This window comes from Bombus huntii, chromosome 6 (genome assembly GCF_024542735.1).
Source record: "Bombus huntii isolate Logan2020A chromosome 6, iyBomHunt1.1, whole genome shotgun sequence".
In the NCBI taxonomy this organism is placed as follows: Eukaryota; Metazoa; Arthropoda; class Insecta; order Hymenoptera; family Apidae; genus Bombus; species Bombus huntii.
Genome location: NC_066243.1, coordinates 6,005,956 through 6,023,740, shown reverse-complemented (window position 1 = coordinate 6,023,740; position 17,785 = coordinate 6,005,956). Strand labels below are relative to the sequence as shown.

The 17,785-nt window shown below is 38.4% G+C and overlaps 3 protein-coding genes across 3 annotated transcripts in view; all 3 read left to right on the top strand.

The window, feature by feature from the left end:
- The window catches only part of LOC126866944 (uncharacterized), a 169,042-nt gene that overhangs the window by 12,365 nt on the left and 138,892 nt on the right, over positions 1–17,785 (top strand). The gene's annotated exons all lie outside the window — the stretch shown is intronic.
- The window catches only part of LOC126866978 (uncharacterized), a 162,925-nt gene that overhangs the window by 110,680 nt on the left and 34,460 nt on the right, over positions 1–17,785 (top strand). The window lies entirely within an intron of this gene.
- LOC126866955 (jerky protein homolog-like) lies at positions 5,129–6,746 on the top strand. Its single transcript, XM_050621001.1, has one exon. It carries the CDS (start codon positions 5,140–5,142, stop codon positions 6,580–6,582), a length of 1,443 nt encoding a protein of 480 aa, XP_050476958.1. The 5' UTR covers positions 5,129–5,139; the 3' UTR covers positions 6,583–6,746.

The window sequence follows — 17,785 nt, the reverse complement described above, 5'->3', positions numbered from 1 at the left end:
AAAACTCCATCGCCAGTATATAAAATATTAATTATTATCCTTATTTTATAACTCACATAAACAATCAATATCAGAATCTTGCTAATAAATTCTTGACTAAATAAATCCAATAAACTACTTAAGAAGATATCAGAAATATTTATTTATTCCAAGAAAACTTTAATCCTTACCGTGATAGCACTCCTGCACAAAGCAGGTAAGCCGAAACGTGGAATTTTATTTATCAGTCGTATTGATACGCTAGTTAATGCTACCCTTACGGTTATATTAATGAATTAGAACATCGAGAATACAACAGTTTGTAATTTCAAAATAGCGCCGCGCCTAAGAAGAGTGTAATAAGTTTTGAAAGCATTCCATTCTGTCGTTTCGACATTTCTTTCGCCTGCCTTTTGTTTCGATAAATTTTTCCTGTTTGTAGTTTAACCTCTCCATAACAGTGGACGAGTATCTCGAGATCTAATACAGCCAGTTAAAACCATCATCCGCACCCAAGTGAATGTACTGCATAAAAATAGTTCAACAGCTTAAAAGAGGTTTGACAAATTTGAAAGTGATTCATGGAAAGAATGCCAGACTGTTATTCATGATAATGATTTGAGAAACACTACTGATAAAAATTCATTAATAATCGTTACAAGATTTCATGGTAACAAAGAAGGTATCCTCGCTTTATGTATGGAAAACTATACAACTGTGGAATCTTGGAAAAGTGGCGACTCATAATGTAAGGAAGCTTGGTTCTACCGTTAAAGAGCGAAGATATTTTTGATTGTATATTAACTTTAACTGTCTATTAACTTGATGAAGTATGTGATAATGTACACCAATAAAAAGCAACCATATTACTCCTTATCATCAGGAAATCCATTTAAACATTTGCCTAAACCTGCACTTCACCATGTGAATTATTTATACATACATACATACTGTAGTATTATAGACTAGTATATACTATGAAAACCCTGAGTAATTAAAAAGATCTATTTGATCATGGAACATGTGCATGGCAGGTATATAGTACAATATCGGGAAAACCCCTGGGTAATTAAGAGGATCTACTTGACCATGGGACATGTGCGGGCCAGGATACCGGAGCCAGGGTATAAAAGGTAGCTGTTAGTGAATTGACAGGCTTTAGTGTTGCTAGAGGGTTCTTTTAAAGTTGCCGGCGTTGTCGGGCTTTAGCGTTTCGATCTAGAGCTTGAGTGTTCCCAGAGAGATCTTTAGTGTTGCTGATGTTGTGAGTTGAGAAATCAGAGTGTTGTCTGCGTCGAGGAGTATGGTCCGCGTGAAAGAGAGCGTTGGAACCGTGATGACGAGAGTTGTAAATTAACTACTTAGTTGTCTTAGTTACAGTACATTATTGTATTTAGTTCACGTTAAATAACCATCGTTTCCTGTTTAATCCATTCTAAATACATAAAAATATCCTACAATACTATGAATATTAAATGTACCGTATCCCATAAGTTAATACTTCTAATTTATAAATCTTTTCAGTAACAAAATTCTTACATTCCATCACCCCGAAATGTAGAAAGCATTAGCAAATGACTATAAAGGTGCAACATAGAGAACTCAATTATGCTGACAAAGAAACGGTAGTCACCTCCAACAGCTTTTGCAATAATGAGAATAAGTGAACAATTTCTAATTTTCAGCTGTCATTGTTTACCATGACAAATACACAAAAACTATGTAATCGGAAGATGGCATTTTGGCTAAATTGCAGCAAATGGGGGTCTCGTTCCTTGTGCTTTTTTTCGATAAACAACGATGCTGTTATTACCATCGTAGTTTGTATATAGACTTTTTTTTCTTTTTTTTGTACGTGGAGAAATCCTCATGGACACTCCGCTGCTGCAATAATCGCGTAACAGCAGAGTAGTGTCGGACTCCTACCGACTAAAACTCCACGATGACCATCTTATGCGTGTGACAGAGGGTGCTCCAGGAACCTCTTATGAATTAACTTCAGTTGCACCCCCTTCTCGCGTTCTCTTGTTCGAGCCGGCTATTGAGTAGGCGTTAGGGGGACGTCGTTGCCCCTAGCGCTGTCACTTCTTCTGGTCGTAGTCCGTTGGGGTGGTGGCGGGGCGGCTCTGGGTCGTCTGACTGCCATCCTTCTCCATCGTCTTATCCTGCAGGGGTGAGAGTTCTTCTTTCTCTCCCTTTCCGCTCGCTCCTTCGCGAGCATAACTCGCTCGCAGAAGAGGCGGACGGCCTCGTATTCCTGTGACCCTCTCAACATCGCTTCTACAATCGCTGAGGGGGTCAGCGTTTCTCCTATGGCGTGCCGCAGGGTGTAGCGGGGCAGCTCCCACGCCGGACAGAGCTCCAGGGTGTGCTGCGCTGTGTCCCTGCCCTCTCCGCAGTGGTGGCAGATGTCTGTCGTCTCTCGCCTTATTCTCTTCAGGAACTCGCCGAACACACCGTGTCCGGTGAGTACTTGTGTCATCCTGAATGTGAGTGGGAGGCCGTGGCGGCTCCTCCATGCCTCCCAGTTTGGTAGGACCGCATCCGCGCCTCGGTGTTCGCTTCTCCCGTTGATCAGTTGGGATCGCCACAGGTTCCATGTGTCCTCCTCGGCGGCTCCTGTGTCGTTTGGAGCCGCCTGCTCGGTAGGGTCTTCTCCCGGATGCCATTCTCTCCGGCGGGTGTATCTCTTTTTGAGCGCCAGCGCCCGCAGCTCCCACGGGGGGGGGGGGGGAGTTTGTATATAGACTACAGATTTTTATGCATTTATAAAAAAAATTACAAATGCAAAATTATGCACGATGCGCATAATAGGAAAGAATATATAAAGTATCCAAAGTATACTCCTTTCTATAATACTTGATACGTAATCAAACATTTTTTGTACCAAGCTTCCATCTTTTCAATCATAATCCCACAAATATAAATTTACATAAATAGGTGCCATCTATTTATGACATATGAATTACTTGTCGTGTTAAAGAATAAGACGAAACTATAATACATAGAGATGAGTCCTATCTGATTTTCACCCAAAACAGTGCTTTCTACAGTAATTTTCAAGTTATTTGACGTGGTCAAATTAGTTGACTGAACCTGTATATTAAAATGCTTAATTTAGATATTAAAAAGTTTGCAGACAATATTTATCCGAACAACGGATGTATTTACAGACATATCGTTTGAAGAAGATTCATAATAAAAAATCTTTTAAAAAACATTAAATTTTTGTAGATTTATTATCCGCGCAGATATGTACGATATACCGAATATGAAAAATTAGCTGTCGCATAACAATGTAAAAAGAAAAGAAAAACCTACACAATACCTCAACATATGTTGATTACATGGGCAAAAGTATAACATGTTCAAAATTGTTTTAATAGAATTATAAATTTGATTTAGGACTCTATGAATTTCAAACGGATAGAAAATCACACAATGAATTTCGACGACTTGAATCTGTTCGGAAAGAAAAATTCCTCCGTCAATGTAAATTTTTCAGGTGGAATAAGATCTAATTCTTACTGCTTGCACGAATCTGGTTTCAAAGCTGGGAATTATCAAAGTTGTTCGTAGCGCGAATATACGCTACAATAGCTGATATTCATTAGTGTAAATAAAAAGAAACACATAATTGAATGTGAATGAAAATTATTTCCATGAAAATAGCCATGTTTAGAGACTGTAGGCATACATATCTGTTCAAAGCTGATACCTTAGAATGATTGAAATATGCGCTTATTCAAACACATTCCATAAGTTTATATAGATTTTATAAAGTGTCAGCTATTTATTAATAATAAACATGGGACTTGCTTGGCTCAAGTATATTCCTTATTTCAGGTTCAATTTGGAATAATTTTTAACAATTTAATAACAATAAATAAACAATAACAATTATAAAAATAAATAAATAAATAAAATAAATTATAAAATATATAAATAAATTAATAAAATAAATAAAAACAATAAATAAAACAATAATAAATAAACAAATAATTTAATAATAATTACGACGAGCATTAAGGAGTTAACACTAGAGAAACATATTTCTAGCGTAATGTTGAAAATATAAGAAAAATATCAACGTTTTGTTTGGATTACAGCAAGTGCCCGAATACTTGTGCATATAGTAATGTATATAATTATGGTGGTGTATATAATTTAATTAATGTACTGGAATCGGGTAATCACACATGCGTCATTCATGTTTTCGTAGTCATCAATGCATGTCGATGGGGGTTCATATTGTCCTAAATCTAGTGATCATCGAGAACTGATCGATAGCACATAACGGTACTGAATTGAGTTTTCTAAATAAGATTCTACTAAGTAATGCCCTTAAATGAAATAGAGAATAACATCGGGATTGACATAAATTTTTATTTTCAAGATATCTGTATTTAATGATGGCAACTTTGGTATTGCTTACTTTCTGTCGAAAAAAAACAAGTTGTACATACTAAAAATTCAAATTTCATAGAAAATGAAATCTACATTGAATTTTTTACGGAAAAAGACACTGTTTTCAAATTACTCGATATTAACAATAAAGTATAATGATACATGAAGTTCCATAATTCACCGCTGCCCAAAATTACAATTCATTTTTAACTCGTTTATCTTCGTAGTTAAATTTATTATTTTTTCTTTTTACAAAATTACGTAAAATTATTCGAAAAATAAATCCATGAAAAGAATGTTTGGAATATTCGTAGAATCAATGAGTTGCTGGTCTTCTTAAAAAGTTTACCGTTTATAAGATGGGCATAAAGTATAAATTTAAATTTACAGAAAACCATTAATCTATTAACTATTTGCAAATAAAATTGTTCTTATTAGCCTCATAATAATCTCATAATAAATTCCCATTTTCGTCAACTCTTCTGTCAACTCTTGGCCGAATATTATTTGTTATTTTGATATACAGTATAATCTCGATTATACATTGCGTACACACATCATCCGAACGGTTTGTCATCAGAATGTTGTATAATTCTCTATAGTGTATCTCATATACGTATACACCTATCTACGTGTATAATCATATAGTATTTATTTCCCCCAATTAAAACTGACGACGACGATAACTGTCGAAATAAAATCTCGTTACAACATTTCAGTACGGTATTTACATTCGAAACGTTTCAAACAATAATGGCGCCCAGACGAAATCGAGTACAGTTGACAACTAACGAAAGATACGAAATCCTTCAGATGATAGATAGAGGTGTGACTTTCGAAATCATAGCAAAAGCGTACGGTATTGGACGATCCACCGTGGATGATATAATGGCAAACGAAGGAAGGATAAAAGATTATTTAGAGTTCAACACAATGGTTCGTAGGTGGTCCCCAAATCATTTAATTAAGTCACGCCATATGGATTTAGAAAGAGTTCTTTACCTGTGGTACATACGATGTAAAGCGAAACGTGTACGAATAACAGGACCACTGATACGCAAAAAAGCTCTGGAGCTAAATAAAGAATTAAACGGAGATCCTAATTTTAAAGCCAGTAGCGGTTGGTTGCTACGGTTTAGAGTACGTCACCGTATCCGTAAAAGGGGTATCAGGGAAGATATTCGAACCTCAAATAAAGATGCAGCGAATAACTTCAAAGCTCGTTTTAAGAAACTTCTGCAAGACGAGGGGTTTACATTGGAGAACGTTTATAATGCCGACTACAGAGAACTAATGTGGAGAGCAGTACCAAAAGAAGCTTTGATCTTTCGCAATGGAAAGTCGACAGGAATCCCAAAAATGTGCCAAGATCACATTACTACACTTTTTTGTGCAAATGCTACCGGATGTCATAAGTTGCCGGTACTAATCCACACATTTGTGAAACCTGAAAGTTCCCACAATTTGAATGCAAATCTCTTCTCAACTATCTACACAGATAATACCAATGCTTGGATGGACAGTAACATCTTCAGTCAATGGTTCGAAAAATGTTTCTTAAAATCAGTTAAAGAAAGACAGCTGAAAAACGGACGCAGGGAGAAAACTTTGTTGTTACTAGATCATGTTGGCTCACGTCACGATCTCAAGGAACTAAATCAAAAAGATGAATTCGTTAGAGTCATGAGTTTTCCATTTAAGGCTGCTCCGCTCATACAACCAATGGATCGTGGAATAATCGCATGTTTCAAGCGAAAGTACCGAAAAGAATTGCTGGAAACATTAATGCCATTACCTATCTGCAATACGGAGCAAGAGGTGATAGACAACCATAAGCAATTAACATTGCGGGATTGTTGCCGCATCGTACATGATGCTTGGTCAAGTGTCAACGAAGTAATACTCAAAAACGCGTGGGACATACTTTTGAAGAATAAAAGCGAACGGAGTGCGGAAGACTTAGAAACAATAAAAAAGGACGTAGATGAAACAGTTGCATTGCTGCATAGATTACCAGGTTGCGAAGGGTGCAACAGAAAGGGCGTGGTAAGCTGGTTTCAAATTGATGACACAGATGATACAGTTATGACGATATGTACCGACGAAGTTCTTCAAGATTTTGAATACAATCCTCTGAATCAAGTGAACATAGGTACTGTCGACGAGGAAGATGAGCCTTCTCATTCGTGGTTCTAAAAAAAAGAGCTCACATAGTTTGAAGTACAAAGTGGAAGTAATTCGGAGGAATTATTTGTATTAAGACATATATATTAAAAAATATATTAAGAAATATAATATGATTTAGCGGTAGGGAAAATGTGGGACACGTACGATTTTATGTAGCGTTTAATTGTTTTTTTGTGCCATTTGGTTTGAAGTATATGACACACAGTACAGAAAAAACTGTTGTTCTATTATTCAAACACATTTATTATTATTAGTTTCGAGAATCAAGGTTCTACTCTATATGGAAGACAAGGAAAGACGCGAAACGGTATATTTATATTTACGTTCTCTTTGAATTTTATACTTTCAATTTGACAAAATAGAATTAAACTAATTGTTAAATTAAATGTTTATAGTGAATATTGAGATAGATCGATTAATGTATTAACCAAATATATTGCCCACAAAGAACTGATAATGATCTTAAAATCTTATTTAAAAAATGACTTTCAGAAATAATATTATCTACCACTGCGTGTACTCTTCCAAATAGCATAACTCTGTCTTCCGCAGTTTTTTCATATAACCATTAATAACGAAAATATTTAGTTCTAGTTATATTAATTGTTCCGCTTTATATATCCAACTCTGTATATCAACGAATATTTATCAGAGCGAGTACCTATTGATTGATACGTGAATAATCTGTGCAAAACTTGAACTGAAATTAAATTTATATTTACATAATTATATAATGTAGAAATAAATACATATACACAAATGGGCTTCTTTTTCTCTGTCTTCTTTCTTGCATTCAGTTTATTCGACCAGTCGCGGGGAGACACGATCGCGAGGAAGCACGTCAACGGGAGTCATAAATTCCCGTTACGATTAGAATAATCGACGCCACGAACAGATCGATCCCTTTATTTATGTTAGGATAATAGGGGTGATTGAGTTAGTATAATACTGCGGTTAACAGGTTATAATATTTGTATTTCCAACAACTTAATACACTACAGAGTTACGCCGTTTCGTATGATATAAATGTCGTAGACGAATGTTTAGCGGGTGAAGACCTGATAGGGATACACTGAATGTTCTGTCGTAGTAGAACAAGTCCCTCACAGTTGAATGTAGTAATGTAGTAGAAGAAGTAGTTGACTCTCCTGGTGTAGACGAAGTAGAAGTTAAGTTTGACCCTCCTGATATCGTAGAAGAAGTAAAGTCCGTTCTCGTGTTATTACGAAGAAAAGTTCGGTGTGGGTGTGCCTTTTGAATTAAGAACGCGGATTCGTTGTTCACACTTTTCGTTAGAAAAGTGAGGGTAACGATCCGCGATGCCCACTGGTTATAGCCAACATTAATAAATGAAGATTGGAGGAGGAAGCTTCATACCGACGAGACTCGTGGGTGACCTTGTTCATGGGAAAAATCTGCTTTTCCGTTAGACAAATATCCACTTTCTCCGTTAGGTAACTACCCGTTTTCTCCGTAATTTTTAAGAGCGCTTAATAAACCTAAGGACTTTTCTAAGAACCAGCCATAAACCGAAAACACTTCTAGGATTAGAAAATCCTTCAGGACAAACAGATTAACTTAAGAAACATGTATTAAAACAATTAAGTTAAAAAGTTAAAGTTTATTGTGGGTCCTTAGATTTATTGAGGGTCGGAATGACGGTACGTGGGTCGTAGGCTGCCAGGCAATGAAGGACGTCGCACGAACCATCTCATCGCGACATAACACTACGAGATAATAGCATATTCAAAATTCTATAAATACTAAAAAGATCAAATGTCGTCATCAAATTTTTAGAAGGGCTTAACACGGTCCAAAGGTGATCACTGGTGTGTGTTCCTTCGTGAAGCTCAAGAAGTTCATTCGCATTCGCAATAAATCTAACTTTGCATATCGCCTGTAAAACGCGTATGGCAAATGTTCGCTATATCTTCGCACGATAGCCCATCTGCGCAATACTTGATTGCTTTTAAATACGGGCCACGTAGATAACGTCGTTCATTTAATCTACCATAATTCTTTCCCAATCGGTTTGTAAATTTAGACACTTTTCTTCTATCCTTCGTAGTGGAAATAACCACATTTCCTCGTCGAGCTCGAATTGCAGTGCATGGACGTGGCTATCGTATATCTTCATCTTAGCAGAGAAAATTCGGATAAAATAAACTATCAAATAAAACTATTTTTGATGACGTATATGTAGATCGTATCGCGCGGAACGGTACGCTAAGAGGAATAACGTTACGTACTCGTCCCGTCGTCGTTTGCAATGAACATTAATTTTTTTTTTTTAAATTTTACAATTTGTCCAGTAGGACATTTGGTAAACTATTATAGCGGTATACTAATATAACATGTGGGTGGCTACCCCCAGCGGGGTACCATCATCGTGTTTGTTAGGTTATGTCCTTTGTAAGATTTATTGGGTGTTTCCTTTTTAATCTTCTTTTTATGCTTGATGTGTCGACCGTTTCCGCTGCCAGCCGGTTTGGGTGCGTTGCTATTCTTTCTCCGTGTCTCCTTGCACTTTTGTTCATCTCCTCCTTGACCGTTGGTATTCCCAGGTCTTTCCGAATGTCCTCGTTCCTAACGTACCATGGCGCGTTTACTATTGTTCTGAGTATTTTCGATTGCGTTGCCACTATTTTGGTTATATGGCTCATTGCTGCTGTTCCCCATAGTGCTATTCCGTATGTCCAGATTGGTTTTATGTCCATTTTATATATTTTTAGTTTGTTTTCTATGCTTAGTTTGGATTTTCGACTTGTTAGCCAGTACATTTGTCTCCTTGCCATCTGTATTTTGTCTATTGTTGCTTTAATATGCTGTTTCCATGCGAGTCGCGAATCTAAGTGAAGTCCTAGGTATTTATCTTGCCTTGCTTGTATTATGTGTGTGCCGTTTAGTACAATGTTTGGTGGTTTCTGTTTTCGCAGTGTGAATGTAATGTGTTTGCATTTTTCGGGGTTTGCTTTGATTTGTTTTGCTTGAAGCCACTTTTCTATTTTTGTGATATGTGCTTGTAGTAATGTAACTGCTGTTGCAGGGTTAGTGCGCCTGGCTAGTATAGCTGTGTCATCAGCGAATGTCAGTATTTTGCTATTGTTAGTTGTTGGTATGTTGGCCGTGTATAGTGTGTATAAAATTGGTCCTAGGACGCTTCCTTGCGGAACTCCTGCCTTGATTTCTTTAGCTTCACGATATGTGTCTTTGATTTTTACTATGAAGGTTCTGCTGCTTAAGTATGATTTGATTAATTGGTATATCTGCACCGGGAACTGTTCCCTGATTGATTGAAGTAGGCTAGTGTGGTTTATTTTGTCGAATGCTTTTTCGATGTCCATAAAGAGTGCTGTGCAGTATTGTTTTGTTTCCAGCGCCTGTAGGATTTCATTGACGAGTCTGTGCGTTTGTTCTATTGTGGAGTGTTTGTTTCTGAATCCGAATTGGTGATCTGGTATTAGGTGGTTCTTCTCTATTATTGTTTTTATCCGGTCGTAGATTATTTTCTCTAGTATCTTAGAGAACACCGGAAGTAGTGAGATTGGTCGGTAGGACTTGGTTTCGTGTGGGTCCTTGCCTGGTTTGGGTATCATTATGATTTGTGCCAGTTTCCAAGCTTTTGGAAAGTATTGTATTCTTAGTATTGCGTTTATTATTATTGTGATTTGTCTTATCGCTTTTGGCGGAGGTTTTTCAAGATTTTGCCGTTAATTAGGTCGATTCCTGGTGCTTTATTGTTTTTTGTTTTCTCGATTATGTTTCTAATTTCTTGTGCTGTTGCTTTGGGTATGGTGTAGTGATTGTCAGTTGGTGTACTAGTAGTTAGCGCATCTTCGTCCGTATGACTATTGTGGTTGCTGTTGTTGATGTTATGTGGGGTGAATGTGTTGGATAGGTGGTTGGAAAATTCTTCAGCTTGCTCTTCGTTGCTTCTTGCCCATGTGTTGTCTGCTCTTCTGATTGCTGGTTCCATTTTTGTTGTCTTCTTTATCTTTTTTGTGGCTTTCCATAGGGAGTATTTGTAGTTCTCGTGAGCAGATAGTGACTCGATGAACTTTGTGAACTCGTTGTTGCTGTGCTCTTTTATTTTGTTTTCTATTTCTTTTGTGAGTTTGTTTAGGTGTTTTTTGTTTTGTTTTGTTCTGTGTTTCTGCCATTTTGCTTTCGCTTTTCTTTTTTCTCTAATTTTTTCGAGGATGTCTAGTGGAACTGTTTTTGTTTGTCTGTTGGTTGTTTCGGGTATAGTGGTTGCCCTTGCTACTTTTTGGATAGTTTCTGTGAGTGTTGTTACTGCTTGATCGATGTGTTCAGGTGTTTTCAGTGGGATGTTGCAGCTGATTTTACTCTTTATTATTTCTTTGAATATTTGCCATTTGGTGGTTTTGTTGCATAGCTTCTCTGTGCTGCTGTAAAGTATTGGTTTGTTTCTGTATGTAATTATTATGGGCGTATGGTCGGAGGTAAGCTCGAGGCTGGGTGCTATGTTTAGTTTATTTGCGTTTAGTCCCTTTGTAACTGCAAAGTCTAACAGGTCAGGTATTTTGCTCAGGTCTGTCGGCCAGTATGTCGGTCTTCCTATGGATAATATATTGAGGTTATTATTTCTAATGTATTTTTCCAAGGTTCTGCCTCGAGGTGTGGTGATTCTTGATCCCCATAGTGTGTGCTTTGAGTTATAGTCTCCCGCTGCAATATACTTGTCACCTAAGTGTCGGAAGTAGTCTGGCAGCGGAAACGGTCGACACACCAAGCATAAAAAGAAGATTAAAAAGGAAACACCCAACAGATCTCACAAAGGACATAACCTAACAAACACGATGATGGTACCCCGCTGGGGGTATCTACCCATATGTTTTATTATTATACCACTAAGCTATAATATTTTACGAAATGTCCTACTGGACAAATTGTAAAACTGAAATAAATAAATAAAAAAAAAATGAATGCTGTGTCCAAGTGAAAACGTTCAGACACAGATATTTGATTTCTGTGGAACTCTTCCAATGTGCATCTGATGATGATCCGTTTGACACTATATCCGCAATATATTTATTAATAACAATTACTGTAAATCGACCAAAGCCCCGGAATGTGTACTTATGAATGTAGAATAAGTTACGAGTTACCCGCCTTACCTTCAAGTGTGAAAAAAAGTACCAGCATTAGTAAAATAAAAAATACCTTACGATTAGTACATCATATTTGTGTTGATTTGGATGATCATGAATTTTTTTATTAACACCTCGCGATAAGATAAGTATCCATCGCCTCGATGTTATACATACAAATTGAATTTTCTCTTTAATGCTAAATGATATAATAAAAATTTACTAATCCTTACTTCTAATGTAGTATCAACTTATTATAACGATTTTCTTTCATTTGTAATTCTCTATCTTATATATCCCTTTTTTTTCAATCACAACAATACAACATTCAATAATACGTAGGTACTGATGTCATTGAACAAAGAAATGTTTGAAAAAATTGAGGAACATAAATAAAGTAATTAAATTTTGAATTTCAGTTAAATATTAAGGACCAAACATGGTAGAAAATGTATTTCATATACTTTATTTTTGTACGAGACTGATCTATCATGGTGAGTCGCGTCTTGATTTTGCAGTTACGCTTGACTTTGTAGTCGTAACGGCACGAATCGAAATTGTCATATTCCACAATGGATTTTGTAGTGGCGCGACTAATCGCAAGTGGTAAAGAGACCCATTCGTTAAGACGATGGTAAGGACGACGTCTTTTTCCCGTTAGGCAACTTTTTTTTTTTTATTCATTTGTTGAAATTACAATCAATTCTCGCGTTGAGAATTTTCAGTAATTTTTCTGGCGTGGCGCAGTGACATGGCTGTTTATTATAATAAGTTAATGCTTATTATAGATAAGTATAATTTATAAGTATTATAAGTAAGTGCATATGCTTAATTTGGATACCTAATTGAATCTAGTGTTTAGATCTAGCGGGTAGTGCCTCTTCAGTCTGCGAATCTGGTCCGTCGTATCAAGTAGTCCAGTGATTAGGGGGTTTCGGCTATATTTTGCTATTTCCTCTTTGACTGTAGGTATCTTGAGGTCGCGATGTATTGTTTCGTTGGTAACATACCAAGGTGCATCTATTAAGGATCTTAGCATTTTCGATTGGAAGCGTTGAAGTATTTCAATGTTGGAGTTACTTGGTGTTCCCCATAGTTGGATTCCGTAGGTCCATACAGGTTTTATTACGGTCTTGTAGAAGCTAATTTTGTTCTGTGTGCTTAGGTTGGAGCGTCGGCCAGTGAGCCAATACAGTTTCTTGAGTTTGTCCTTGAGTTGCTTTGTTTTGTCTATGATGTGTTTCTTCCACGTTAGTCTCCTGTCCAGGGTCATGCCCAGGTATCGGACTGAGTCCCTGCTAGGAACTGTTGCATTGTTGATGGTGACCTGGGGGCAGGTTTGTTTTCGGAGAATGAAGGTTACGTGTGAGGATTTCTTTTCGTTAATTTTGAAGCCCCATTTATGAAACCACTTTTCCATGGAGTCGAGACTTCGCTGAAAAGTGAATGAGGCTATTACCTGGTCTGCGTGGGTAGCTAATAGCGCTGTATCGTCTGCAAATGTCGCTATTGTTATCTCATTTGATATAGCTAAGTCGGCAGTGTAGATGGAGTACAGTAGGGATCCGAGGACACTACCTTCGGGTATGCCGGATTCTATTGGAAATGTTGCGGAAGTGGCGTCTAGGCATTTAACCACGAATTGTCTATTGGTTAGGTAGGATTTTAGGATGGAGTAGTAGGGGTGAGGTAGGATCTTTTTAAGCTTGTATAGTAGCCCTTCATGCCATACTTTGTCGAATGCCTGTTGGATGTCTAGGAAAACCGCTGAGCAATATTCTTTCTTTTCGAGTGTTTGGCTGATAGTATGGGTTATGCGATGGATTTGCTCTACTGTTGAATGTTGTTTTCGGAAGCCGAATTGGTGATCTGGGAGTGTTTTCAAGTTCTCTAGGAGTGGAAGGAGTCGATTCGTGAGCATCTTCTCGAATAGTTTAGACAGGGTAGGTAAAAGACTGATTGGGCGATAGGAGCTGGTTTCGTATATCGGTTTACCGGGTTTAGGGATGAGGGTAATCAATGAGATTTTCCAGGCCTTAGGATAGTGTTCAAGGCGACGGGTAGCATTAAAAATCGATGTGATGAGTGCGATCCCTTTTATGGGAAGTCCCTCGATTGCTTTATTGCCTATTAGATCGTGCCCTGCTGCTTTCTTGGGATTTAGGCGACTGATTGTTTCTATAGTCTCTGCAGAAGTGAAGGGTTCAATAGGAGGGGACATTTGGAAGGGGGTGTGCAAGTATTCAGTAACGTCCGCGGCAGCTTTGGGGGAATGGGGTTTGAATACTTTAGACAACCATTTAGCAAACAGGTCGGCTTTTTCTATAGGGCTTCGCGCCCATCCACCTTGCAGACGGCGGATTGGTGGGATTATTTGTGGGGGGCGGGTGAGTTTCCTGGAGGCCTTCCATAGTGAGTAGTTGGAGTCGGTTGTGGGGGATAAGCTGTCGAGGTATTTTTGGAAATAGTCGTTTTTGTAATTTTTTATGGTTTTGGATAGCTTTCTAGTTGCGGTGTTTAGTTTGCGTTTGTCATCCGGTGTTCTATGGGTCTGCCATACTCTTCTTCGTCTACGTTTTTCTGCTATTTTTTTTAGTATGTATTGGGAATATTCTTGTTTGCTGATAGACGTCTTTGTCGGCGTGGAGAGGCGTTTATTATGCTCGTGTTTAAGTATTCCGTGGCTGCTTCTATTTCTTCCTTAGTTTTTAGTGAAGTTAAGGCTGAAGTTGAGTGTGTAAAGACTTCTCTAAAGAGCTGCCAGTTGGTGTGTTGGTTGTGAATGGCGCCATTAGGTGTATTCTCGATGATTGTTGAACTGACTGTTGCTATCACGGGGGAATGATCAGAAGAGAGGTCAGCCGAGGAGTTGATTTGGACGTGTCTTGATGACATATTTTTATTTACGAAGAAGGCCAGAAGGTCGGGTATTTTGTTAGTGTCGGTGGGCCAGTATGTGGGTTCGTATGTGGTGAGGTAGTTGAGGTTGTTGTTTATTATGCTGTTTAAGAGGTTTTTGCCTCTTGCTGTAACCAGTCTGCTGCCCCATTGGGTGTGCTTGGCGTTGTAGTCTCCTCCAGCTATGAATCTATTGCCCAGGGTGTCCAGGAAGTTATCAAAGTCTTCTTTGGCGATGGAGTGTCTGGGGGGGGGGCAGTATACTGCTGAAGTGGTGATTGTGCCATGACAGTCTTCTATTGCTACGTTTGTTGCTTGGAGGTAGTCTTTCTGGAATGATGGAAGTTCGTAGTGCTTAATACTTGTTATGATTATTATTCCGGTGCCACCGTGGGCCTTTCCGCTGGGGTGTTGGGTATGGTAGAATTTGTAACCATTTATTTTCAGGTAGTTTTTGTCGGTGAAGTGGGTTTCCGATACGAGCATTACGTCGATTTGCTGGTGTTTTAGGAAGAGTTGTAGTTCAAGTTTGTGTTGCGCTAGACCGTTGGCGTTCCAGAGTGCTATGCGCCTTGGTTTTATTTTGAATCGGGGCGTGCTAATTTTTCCACGATGGGTGTTAGTAGCGATAGCAAGTGATTTATTTGCTCTGATTGTTTCTCTTTTAGCTTTTCAAGCCTTGAGGAGTTGTCTGTGTTAGGTGGGTTGGGGACACTGTTTTGGGGAAGATTCCTTTGGCTGTTCGGGTTATTTTGGATGCCTTGTACTGCTTGGGCATACGAGGTTGAGGTGGAGATGAATTTGATAGGACTGGGTGTTTGGTTGGTTGAGGGGGTTGGGGTAGTCGTGAATTTCGGCGGGCTGGGCTCTTTTGCTCTGAGTTTAGCTTACCTGTTTGTGTATAGAGTTTTATAGGCTGAGCAGCCTTTGTAGTTGGCAGGATGGTCACCTTGACAATGGATGCATTTCGCTGGTGTTTCCGGTGATTTAGCTCACTGGTCAGTGGAGTGAGTGCCTGCACATTTAACGCAGCGGAAAGTATGGTTGCAGTATTTCTTCGTATGACCGTACCTTTGGCACCTTTTGCATTGCACTATTTCTTTTTTCACAAGCGGTTGTTCGAATTTTATTATTGCGTTCATTAGGCGACTGATACTGTAGATTTCCTTATTGTTAGGCTTTTGTTTTATATCTATGAAAAATAAGGATAACGGGTCTTTCGAGACTCTATTCCTTATATTACTTACGTTGATGTCTTCGTGGCCGAGTTTTGAGAGTTCGTATTTGAGTTCGTCTATGTCTGCTGAGCGGTGGATGTTGCGTAGGATCACTCGGAAAGGTCTTTCTTGTTTGAGTTGGTACGTGTGAAAGTTGGCGTTCAATGTCTTAAGCAGTTTGGTGATTTTTCTGTATGCGTCGGGGGTTGTCGGCAGAATTTTTACTTTGTTGTTGTTGATCTTCAGGTTGTAGTCGTCCTTGGAGATATCTCTCTCTAAGGACTTGATCATTGTTTGTATGTCGATGACGTCTTCCACAAATATTGGTGGGGGAGGGGGGATTCTCTGTGATTGTTGGTTTGGCGGCGGGTCTGCGATTTCCATGGCGTCGTTAGTGGATTGCAGTACGGCGAACCTGTTGTGGGTGTTTATTTGTATCGTTGATTGTTCGTTCCGGGTGTCGATCGTGTATGGTTTTGATGTTTCTATTTTCCGTTTCTTTGTAATATTAGCGTCGTTGGTGCGGAGAGTTCTGCTACACTTCTGCCACGGGGGAGGTAGCGCGGGGTAGTTGCGAGTCTGCTCCGGAGAGCCTGGTCGCGATTGCTGGGCCATCATAGAGCTAGTTAATTCAAAATGAATAACTAGTCGTGAGGCTATGAGGCTACTATTCGAGTTGGGGTTAGGTGCGTGGGATTTTCTTCTTCCTAAAGGGTAGGAAACACTTGGCTGTGTTCACTTTCGATGGTTGGGCGACACGTGTTGTTTTCGGACTACACTGGGCACTAGAGACACGTCTGCACGCTTCGGCACTCCACAGCGAACTGTGTTAAACAACTTTGGACGGCGCTGCACGAAACGGTTAGCGGCGATAATGCATTATTCGCTGAAATAAGAAAAATGAAGTTTTTGTATTTTTTATTTCATTGTTATAAGATTCTTTCAGTTGGGTTGTTGAGATTTTTACGATCAGAATAATACTCAACATGGCAATACTCTTGAAATGCGGTGGTTCAGTCAACTGCAGGGGAGACGGCGCCTAGATTCGTTTGAACGCAACACTTTGAGGTTACATTGAGTAGTGCTGCGAAATCGGTCGTTTCGGAATACATTCGACTTCTATACATTCATTCTATTTATTAAATTATATCTGGCTTGATATACATTTTGTGTCTTGCTGTATATTCACCTTTACTTGATCTACAATTTGGCACAATACATGACCATGGTATATTGAATTGAAATATTATACATCTAAGTAAATATATTATTAAATAATGATGTTGATTATGATGTCTGTATTATAATTGTATATATAATAATTATAATTTTATAGCATTTGTATCATTGTCCACATGTTGGTTTAGAATTTAGAGCTCTTATTTAAAGAAAGCATCGTTTTAAGCAGATGTTCTCGTTTCTTTCGCGAGATACTTTGGCAGGATCGCCGCACGCTGCGATCCACTCATCAAGTCAATGTATTTGCATGGATTTACGGATATAATACAATAGTGTTGCGTGTTACAAATACAAAATTGCTCAGCGCAACGAGTCCTAACGAGTAAATCGAAACAAACTTATTGCGAACAAATTGACCAACATTGTCTCGCCATTAACAGCCTTACTCTCATCATGGAAGTTTCCAGACCTGTATATACATACGATTGCGTTCAATTTACTCTCAATAGTTTAGTTTTCTGACACTAATTGGCGTATCGAAAATCGCTATTTCCCAAGATGCCTCCGTTTTTCGTATCCGAAAATCGATGAAGTGCACGTGGTACTGTGTTAGAGTTCATATGATGCGTGGTAATGTCTACCAAATATTAATTAGTTGCAAATGTTAAGTGGAGAACGAAATTTAATTATTAGAAAGTTGTCGTGTGAAGTTTCTGTAAATATTTTATACTTGTACGTTTATAAATTAAAAAATTTGATTTATTCTAATCGAAAAACTTCGTATTCTCTCTAAGATCGATCATACAA

Coding starts and splice junctions, on each gene's coding strand:
- LOC126866955 (XM_050621001.1), top strand. CDS start 5,140: ATGGCGCCCAGACGAAATCGAGTACAGTTGACAACTAACGAAAGATAC.